Source organism: Mytilus edulis, chromosome 3 (assembly GCF_963676685.1).
Source record: "Mytilus edulis chromosome 3, xbMytEdul2.2, whole genome shotgun sequence".
NCBI classification, from domain to species: domain Eukaryota; kingdom Metazoa; phylum Mollusca; class Bivalvia; order Mytilida; family Mytilidae; genus Mytilus; species Mytilus edulis.
In genome coordinates, this window is record NC_092346.1 from 72815495 (window position 1) to 72826372 (window position 10878).

Consider the following 10878-nt stretch of genomic DNA (forward strand, 5'->3'; position numbering starts at 1 on the left):
CAATGTTTATTTTAAAAATCGGAAATATTTTACTGTTTTTTATTTATAAAATGAAATTAAGTTTAGGTAACCCGTTACTCTGCTGATAATCATTACTATTTATCTATATTTATGAAAATAATTATATAAGTAATAATTAAACCCATAATATTAAAAAATTATTATAATAAAATTGCTAGTGCTAATGTTATATTTTTTGTCATATTAGTTTAAATTTAAAGCCAAATTTTGCTCGTAATAATCTTTATTATTATTATTATTATTATTATTATTATTATTATTATTATTATTATTATTATTATTATTATTATTAAAAGGACATGCGTTGAAAGGTTAACTGAATAAGCAGTTAAACAACACAGAAATTCTAAAAGACACTAAGTCTACGAGTTTAACGAGACTTTTATTTAACTTTTTTAAATTCATTATTTTGCCATTTAAATATTACAATTTTTTGCAAATAGAATGAAAAAAAAATCATATAAAAAGTTAAATTACAAAAATACTGAACTCGGAGGAAAATTCAAAACGGAAAGTCCCTTATCAAATAGCAAAATAAAAAGCTCAAAAAACATCAATCGAATGGATAAAAACAAATTATTGTTAATAAAATACACAATATAATATTATAAAAGACGCTTAAATATTAAAGCTTATCCTATGTTCTTCAGATGTAAAATCTTAATTTTGTTTCAAGTCTGCAAGTAAAGACTTTACAGACAAAATATAGATATCAACTTATAACACTCAAGTTTAGCCTAGTATTGACGAGAGGTATCAACCACTTTTATTTTGTTGTAGTCAAGTTTTCTTTTAGAATTGAAAGAAACAATTTTCTGAAAAAATGGCAAAGTTTCAGAATGACAACACTTTTCATTCGAAAAAACTCCAGAAGTAATACTATTTCCTACTGACAAAATTTTATCGTTGAAAAATTGCCTGTCATTGAGGAAATACAACTACTAAACGGGTACTATTCTTCTTGGGGGTTTACAGTTGAAACCACATTTTAAATGATTTTGACCAGTATATATATTACCCAAACGAAACAACGTTATATATGTTAGATAATGCAACACAAATAATAGCACTGAAATTGAATATTTTAATACTCAGTTAAAACTGTCACAGTAAACATTTTGGGCGCGATGACGGCGCCAGCATGTAGTGGGTCACTTCACACTTCCGGTAAAAATTTGAAATGTTGAAATATGTCCCATTCTCACCGAACCATCGGTCAATATTTACAACTGTATTTACAATGTTTATAAAATCCTTTATAATTTATGGCGGTAAGATAAATTTGTTTTAAGAGAGACAGGTTCGTTATATTGTTTTATGACTGTAGTTTTATTGCAGATGACGGCACTCCAAAACTTCCAGATGTAGGTCCCATACTGTATGCACTATGTATGATTATGGATTTTATGTCTGAACTAACTCTGATCATGTCTTTTTCAGAACAATAAATGCAAATTAAATGTAATTTTGGTATTTTATTACCATGTTCTGCCATTTAACATATACGGTGATGACGTCATGCTGTTCCCATTAATGGAAGATGGATAATGAATTCCCTGACTAAGTCCACTATGGCTACTAGAATAAGAGTTTGTAACACAGTGCGTAGGCATCGTCCCAGAGCCTAAAGAGTTCGGTTGAGACAATATTTTAGAATTTGGAACCTGTGGTGAAACGTGTGATCCCGAGGAACCGGCGTGACCAGCACTCATTCTTGATTGAGAATTGTGTTGCACGTGGGAAGTTTGCGTATCTCCAGAATTAGAACATGGTTTCCCATCTTTTACAAGCACAGGTACAGCAACTCGCCTCGGAGAGTGTTGGCTTTGTTGAGAACTTTGACTAGGTGATGAATGTTCCGAGGGCGCAGAATCTTCCTGAGAACTTTCTGGAGAACCGGGTTCACTTTTAATTTTGTCTTTTGATGCTCTTTTGTACTTGTAACGATGATTCTGGAACCATATCTTCACTTGAGTTGGCGTAAGATTTATCATACTAGCTAAATGTTCCCTTTCAGGTGCGGACAGGTATTTTTGTTGTTTAAAACGCCTTTCTAGTTCATAAACCTGCGCTTGAGAAAATAGAACTCTACGCTTCCTCCTCTGTGTAATGGGAAACTGCATTCCAGCTTTTGTGTGATCATATCCGCCTAAAGCTGACATATTCATATGATTCATTCCTGAAGACATTGGTGACATAGCACATGAACTTGGTCCTCCCATTAGTCTTGAAACTAAAAAATACAAACATAAAAAGTTTAAGTATAAAACAAGACTAACAATAAAGAATGGTTAATTTAGCTACATATACATCATCATGATGTCAAAATTAGGAAGGTTCGGTTACATTTTTGCCTTGAAAACTTTTAAATATGATGCAGCGTCCGGCAGATTACGTTTATATCTTTTAGAGGACAACGCAGTATTCTTCAAGGGTATTTGTTTAGTAGTCAAACAAGATAACCTTATGTATTTGGGGCAATCTGAAATATGACACTAGATAAATCTATTTTAGAACTAGAATAAAAAGTTCCTCAATAAGTGTTTTCAAACTATAACACGCATATTTATTCCACAAGTGAATAAAAGGTAGCCATGCTATTTGAATCATTTTCCCCTTTCATAAATATTTGTCGAATAATTTTAATTACATTTACACTTTGTTAATTGTCCTTTAAAAATGTGTCAAATATATCAATAAATTTCCTAGTATATTTTTTTATTTACAAGTTGTACAATGACATCTGTAATTTGATCTTAAACAGCATTCTGGCACGTTTTTTTATGAAGACAATATATTGTCAATTAGAGTCTGCGCTGATTCGACAAAACACTTTTGTCTGTAATCCGATTAATTAATCGAAATGAACCCATGAGAATTTAAATTGATGTTAAAACCGACAATAAATAGAGCAACTGATTCAGCAACTACTAATTAGGTATTGCATTCCACTAACGGTTTAAATACTGTTATATTCCCCTGTTATTATCGCCTTAATAGGTAGCAATTTTGTTCGTTAGTTCAACAATAGAACCATCAATTACATTATAAACTGTGTCAATAAATAACCCTGATAATTCTCTACCTCACAGCCACGAATATAATCTAATAAAACTCCTCATACAAATACTGTCAGGAAATTTGTCACACTTATTTAATCATACAATATTTATTGATTTTAATGAAATATCATATTTTTACAAATAATTATTTTAAAAGGTTATGCTGGTGTGCATTATTTATCATGCTTCCAAATTACAGAAAGTTATATATCATATCATTTGTTAAGCGTAATTTAAATCTTGTAATGTGAAAATTTGGTTCGTTTTTAACGTTTTTAATGTCTGAGATATTGTAAATATAATTTATAGTAATCTCAGCCAGTATGTAAATTCTGCAAGTTTTTTCAAATATTATTTTTTTCTTTTTCTTCATTGATATCTACGTTTATTCAAAAATGTCAGCAAACTTTTTGATTATGTTGATTTTTTTTTTTAATAAAGTCGGGTATATATTTCATAGGTGTGCGAAATTACAGTAACTTTTTATGAAGCTTGACAATTATAATAATAAAAAAATGTATATTTGTGTTACATTCCATACTTGTCCGTGTTGATACCATGTTGACCATAGCGAACATTTTCCTGTTTTATCTGCCTTTTAAATAATCTCCATGGCATAAGTTCTTACATTGGAAAACATGTTTTATAATTTGCTTTTTATTTTAATTCATTTGTACCGCTTTCTTGCGTTTTCGGAAAAAGAACATTGTGGTATATAATATTTCAGACACAGAAGTAAAAAATATAATGATGACTTTTTTCACCAAAGTTTTATCATGTCATACTAATGCATATGTATTAATCCCATGAAACATAAGATGTTCACTATTTTAAACCACAATGCGGACATATATGTTTTCAAAAATATATACGTAATTTCATAGTAAATTGTTCATTATAAATTATGGAAAACATATAAAGAATAAAAGATAGTAAAGAGGGAATATTAATAAAAAAATATTTGTTCCTTGCACATTTTACAACTTTAATCACTGCAGTCATTGTTGAAAAATGATGCAAATAATTTGAGGACGAATATCGTCATAAACCATTCATAATCAATCGTTAAAATAATAAAATGTTTCTGGAATTTTTAATGAATGTTTAGCATTTTTTTCTTCTTTCTTTAATTACAAAAATCATTGCACGCAGCTACAGACAACTCCAGCAAAAAGCAGTAACTTAATTTTGACAATTTACCAAATGACTGTATTGCTAACTCATATATTTCCAGTACCGTTTTAAGTGTCTTGTTTTATGGATTAGTTTCAAAAGGGAAGGTTTATTTGATATATAATGCCATGGTTTCAAGTTCTACTCTTTACAGGGTGAACATGCTAAAAGAATATTCTAATAGTCTCCAATATATTACTTTCCCCAAAAAAATTGTTTATCATATTACCGAAGTATAATAAAGAGCATAGAATTATATAACTCTTTTTATAAATATCAGAAAACAAGATCATGCGCGTTTCTTACAATAACTGAATCCTACAGATCCGATTACGACTGTCAAAGTAGTTGTTGTTACTTCAAATTATAATCTTGTCAAAACAGTCCATTTATATCAATTTCATGTACAATTTTCTTTCATTTTAACTGTGAATGAACTGTGCTTTGTGACTGTTTAAGTCAATGTAGTTTATTTAGATTTCCTCTGAACGTAAATGAGGTGTATATACTCGAATAATATTATTGTTACTAAATTAACTAACTGGAAGAAATGAAAGACCGTGGTTTTCTTACTTAGAATAGTCCAAACTTATGATAACAGTTATAGTCTACGTGTTTGTATATGTTGTGAAGCAATATTTCAAATTTTCAAATGAAGAATTATTTGTTTCAACTTTTATATCTAAAATAAATGATCACTAAAAAATAAAGTTAAAATGTTCAATCTTGTTTTTCATTTATACCGTTTTGAAACGTTCATGTTGCAATTAGCTGACCCCGGTTTAAGATGAATACACAAGTCAATCTTTTTCCATTTATCATTTCAACAAGAGTGTAAATAAAACTTGAAAACATTTCTTAAAACCGATTAAGTATCTAATGAATTATCAGTAAAAATAAAAACATTTGATAAGTTTTGTCGCAATCTTATCATAAGGAACAAACTTTGTCTGTACTTAATATGAAATCATATTTGATATATATTTATAAATAGTATTTTGCGGCCAAAAATTGTTATAGAATGAATAAAAGCACTTAAAAAAATCGAAAATCAATTTTGGGAAAGCCGATTGAGATTGAAGATTCTTCAGACCATAATGGTTTAAGTTGGTATTCTTTCCAACATTGGAAAGTTATCCAGGATGATACAATATTTTGAACCATCATATTGAGAATCTTAGTTCCACTTCACTTGCCCAAGAGTGTTCTTAAATGTATTTTAAGTACTCAACAAGACTTTCACTGAAAAAAAGAAAAGCTCTTGATATACAAACTTACTTGCAATACGATCAGGATTACTGCTGTACCAGTTTGGAGTACTTCTAGGGTCTCCATAGTGTCCGAAGTCTGTCCCATTACAATATTGTGATGCAAAGGACGGAGTGTGATGAGATAGCGGCGGAACATATCCAGTATGGTAAGGATTCGACACAGGAACACTCATGCTTGCCATCTGTGATGAAGAATGTTGTGAATGGTGGTTCCTATACGGAGCCAGGGGTGGTATTGCAGCCTCAATGGTGGTTCTTCTGTAGGTATCTTCAATTGGAGACAATATATCGGTTACTGAAAACGGTGTGGTGTGTTTTGGACTGAGGGACATCACCGTTCGAATTCAGAGTGATTCCTTTGCGTCAGCTTGATGTTTTTAGGTCCTTCAGATATACTTTGTTACGTGAAGGGCCAATCTCGACGGTCAAAAGCATCATCTACAATGCGGACCCTTCAATCTTGACAAATTATGACTGAAAAAGTTAGAACGCATGCGTATACAATATACTGTTATTGACAAAAAGTGTTTAAAGCCCGCCTCTTTATTGATAGGGGTGGTCTACGATAATATGCTGTCACGTGATCCCTACCTGAGAAAGCAGAATCTGAATTCTCGATTAAATTTCAATTATTACATTTTTTCACTGTTTTTATCGTTTATCGCTAATTTTGGGTACCTTAGTATAAAATTTATAACATTTTCAAACCCTAATATTATTTGAATTTGGATATCTAAATAAAAATGTGAAATAATAATTTATAACAGGAATAACTCTTAATCTTTTGGAATTAAGATAATCCGTTGTTCTTTGATTAACAAGATTTGGAGGCGTGGCAGATTTTTGTCAAGTAGCATTTTGACACAGGTAAATCTACACCTTAGATAGAAATAAGAGAGAGAAAAGCATTTGTTAAGTGGTAAACAAGTACCAATCTTATTTTATTTTCATTTAATAAAGTTAAAACATTCTTATTTAAATCAATGATGACAATGCTATTCTTGTCAAAGTATTTTTTATATCCAATTAAAAATTAAGGAAATCTTTTGAAAGTGGACCTTTTGTCATGTGTGGTAAGACCGCAATTCTATCAATACTGTTTAAACTGGAAAAAGGTATTTAGTTTGATATTTTTCTGTAATAATTTTCAGAGTAAAATAATAATGTCCATACTGAAACGATTATTTTTCAAAAATTGTAATTTTTATGCCAGCTGAAAGACCGTCTATAATCTAGTCACGACTCATTTAAAAAACTTATTTTCAAAGTAAGATTATTTCAAATAGGATTTATTTTTCTGTTAAAACACGTGTAAAAGTTTTCATTTCTAAATAAAGATTTAACACATATCTTAATACCTTTATCACATTAATGAAGTAGATTTCAATAGAAAACGGTATGATCCGAGAAAATAAACAAGCTAATCATTGGTCTATTCTTAAAAGTGAGAAACTAACACTGCGACAATTAAAAGCTTTTAATGGTGTCAGAACTGACAATTGGTACGTAAGAAGTATAATATAATAGTAATATTGATCACGTACTAATCTCTTCCCTGAGCAGTCTTTTATCTTGTCATTATATTAGAATCTTAGCAAAAAGTAGATTGAATATATTTCTTTTTTTTATCCAAACACACACTAATACAACATTCTCACAGTCCTCTTTTCTATTTTATACAACTTCTACTGCGTTTCTGAAATTGTCCGTTTCCCCCTTTCTTCCTTAAGTATATTTTAAATTTCTTAGATGTTTTCATTCACAAATACATGCAATACTTTTGAACGGACTTTTTGGTTGGAATTTGCGTTAAAATACTTTGATTAAAATGAAAAATTTGATATTGTTTTATTTATAAATGTAGTCTATCTTTTTACTGAAACATAATATATTAAACAAACAGCAAAATGAAAATTATTATCTGGAGAACATTTGCATTTTCTTTATTAATAAATATGTAGAATTAAGAATGCAAAACAGATTTCGCAATATTTAAAAGAGGCTTTTTGCTTTAAGTTAAATCATATTCACTGATAAGAACCGCAATCGTCGAGAATTCGCTCATGATGTAAATATTCAAGAAAAAATGATGATTTTTGTCGAGCCTTCGACTTTAGTCGAAAAAGCGAGACTTAGCGATCCCTACATGCCGTCGTCGGCGGCGGCGTCCACAAATATTCACTCTAGCTGTGGTTCAAGTTTTTGAAATTTTAATAACTTTCTTAAACTACACTGGATTTCTACCAAACTTGGACAGAAGCTTGTTTATGATCATAAGATAGTATCCAGAAGTAAGTTTTGTAAAAATAAAATTCCATTTTTGCCGTATTTTACTTATAAATGGACTTAGTTTTTCTGCGGGAAATCATAACTTTCTTAAACTATCCTGGGTTTGTACCAAACTTGGACAGAAGCTTGTTAATGATCATAAGATAGTATCCAGAACTAAATTTTGTAAAAAATTAAATCCATTTTTTCGGTATTTTACTTTTAAATGGACTTAGATTTTCTGCCAGGAAACAACACATTCACTCTGTGGTTAAAGTTTTTAAAACTTTAATAGCTTTCTTATACTAATTTTAATTTGTACCAAACCTGGACAGAAGCTTGTTTATGATCAAAAGCTAGTATCTAGAAGGAAATTTTTCTTATAAATGGACTTAGTTTTTCTTCTAGTTAACATTACATACAGTCTGCAGTTAAGATTTGAATAACATTTATTAGATTCATAAACTATCCTGGATTTTTACCAAACTTTGGATAGAAGCTTCTTACAATCAAAAGGAATATTTTTATTGATTTTTTCCCTTTTTTTTTGTTCAGCCTGCGATTTACAGCAAAAATAGGCGAGACACTGGGTTCCGCGGAACCCTTACGAATTTTATAGATATTCAGCCAAAGTTCAATTTCAATTTATAGTTGCTTTGAAATTTCAGAATATTTACAACAGTATGCAGTAAAGTGTCTGACCTATTTCATGTAATATATGCCGATCTTCTCTCTTTTTTGCCTTTCAGGGGCAACAAGACTGACATATCTGTTTTGTATGAATAAATTTATTTGCTGATCCGTTGCATGCGAAGCTTTTGATGTGTCAAGTTTAAGATCTGCCCTACTCTCAATTGAAGATCTCAAAATTCAATTTTTATAAGTTTCCAAATTAAGACTTTGTTCTTGTAATATGGAGTATTCTTCCAGAATCATGAGCTTAATATTCGGTTAACTTTTTGAAATGTTTCGTTTTCACTGTAAAGTTCAAATCTGTTAATCTGGGGAAAACATAATATAAGATACGATAAAAATTATCTGATTGTTTTTATGGATGGCAAATGGTTTTTAATTTTATCCCTTATAAAATTGATTGATTGAATTTTTCATGCTTAACCGGCTAAACAGATTTAAACAAAATATATTCTAGTCACAACACAGACTATGCTTAACCAGACAAAATTACAGCTATATATATTGTATGTCGAAGCAGGCTCAATAGTTTAATTTTTTTTTTTTTAAATTATGAAGACTTAGTTACTATATATTTTTAATTATTTGTTATTAAATAATATTTAGGTATCGACTTCTTAGTTGTCAGAAACCAATTAAAGACATGTTGTATCCCAACTGTATTCCCAATTTTTTTAAATTTCCGTAAGAAAAATAAATAAGTAATTTAGCTTTTTCATCAGTGCCTTAAAACTCGGGGTGAAATAATAAGAGGGACTAAAGTAATCATTGCATTTCAGCATGGTTGGTGCTTTGTTAATTGTGCTGTAAATGACTTATATTTTAAAATTTCATTTACATAGTTACAATCAAACCAAACAGAAAAAAAGACGAACAAACAAAACCAAACAGAAAAAAAGGAAAACAAACAAGCAAGCAAGCAAAAACGTGTATGAAAAATAAATACAGAAATATGCGGAAAACAAAACTAATTAAGGTATCTTCAAAGATATTAATTTGCATTCCGAGGCAGCAAGGTTACCTATGTAAACTGTGTGGTAATTTGTGTATTGTCGTAGGAAATAGGACCTGATCTTTCTATTTACATAATTCTTTTACTTGGAGTAAATTGAAATATAAACCGGACATATTACCTAATTACGTTTACTACATTTTAAGTTGCTTCTATTGAATTGATACCCGAGTTGGATCTGCCGTCACGAAGACGTTTTGTTAACGGACTACTGTGTAAACTGGGAATTATTGGCACAGTACAGCATTAGTACAAATCTTGTTTGAGTAAGTTATTCAAGTAAATGGTGGGGTGGGCTAGTCATCAGTACAAATCAGAACCTCTACAAACACGAAGAAATTCTAAAACTTACGGCAAATATTGCCTTTGTTTCGTTTTGTTATTTTTGTCCGTTTCTAGTTAATCTGTTTGTTCACCTTCTGTGACACTTTGGTCAGTTTAGTAAACATTACGGACAGGTATTTAATTTCAAACCAAGGTATTCTTTAGCCACATACTGAATTAAGAGTTTTATTTATATAGATTTACAACTACCTTGAAAATACGAAGTTGTCAAAAGTAAATTATTCTTTTGAATTTCCCATATTTATCCGTGTTACAATATTCCGTTATAAAATAACCCGTTCATTTTCCCGCCTATATTTACTTACTATAATGACACTAATAAGGGATGAAATACCTACCTTTTAACAATTAAACCTGGTAAAGCTTTATGGTCATATAAATAGAGTATATAAACATTTACTTTGATTGTGTATTTCCTTAATAAGTTGGCCAATGTTCGATTATTTACCAACACTTTAAAGATCAACAGCAGATAAAATTAAGTTCTGACGGCAATACTAACCCAAAAGTTATTGTGAAAAGTATAACGGTCAAGATAATGAAAGGCAATGTATTCCTAATTTTAGTAACATCTTGCATCTCTGTATGAGAGTAGTATACGTATTTTTGTTGTTGTTAAGTTGTTGAGTTGCTGTCTCATCCACTTGTTATTATTGTTCTATATACAGCAACAAATGACCTTTTATTAAACTTAGAGAAGCAATTTTTCATGAAGGATATTAAGTATATGTTGTATTTACTACCTCAAACACTTTATTCTTTCTACGATAAATATCTAGTGGTCCCAGATTATGCTTGTGTTATACAGGTTTGAAAAAATATTATTATAAAGTAGGACAAGCATTTTTGTATAAGGAGTATTGAAGTATTATTTCAAACAAACTGGTCTATATTTTTCTTCTCAAAATGTTTCAAGCATGTGTATAAACTGAAAACTATAATTCTCTTGTTTTTCCTTCGAAATATCATGTTTGGTCTTATTCTATAGCGAAACCACGTGCATTACACAAAAAGAGTACAAACAAATCCGGAT

General features: G+C 30.0%; 1 protein-coding gene across 1 annotated transcript; it reads right to left on the bottom strand.

Moving 5' to 3' along the window:
- Positions 1-1091: 1091 nt before the first annotated feature.
- Positions 1092-6003, bottom strand: LOC139517379 (homeobox protein Nkx-2.1-like). Its single transcript, XM_071308363.1, has 2 exons — positions 5535-6003; positions 1092-2254 (listed from the first exon to the last, which is right to left on the bottom strand). The coding sequence occupies exons 1-2, from the start codon at positions 5857-5859 to the stop codon at positions 1500-1502; spliced, it is 1080 nt and encodes a 359-aa protein (XP_071164464.1). The 5' UTR covers positions 5860-6003; the 3' UTR covers positions 1092-1499.
- Positions 6004-10878: the final 4875 nt, after the last annotated feature.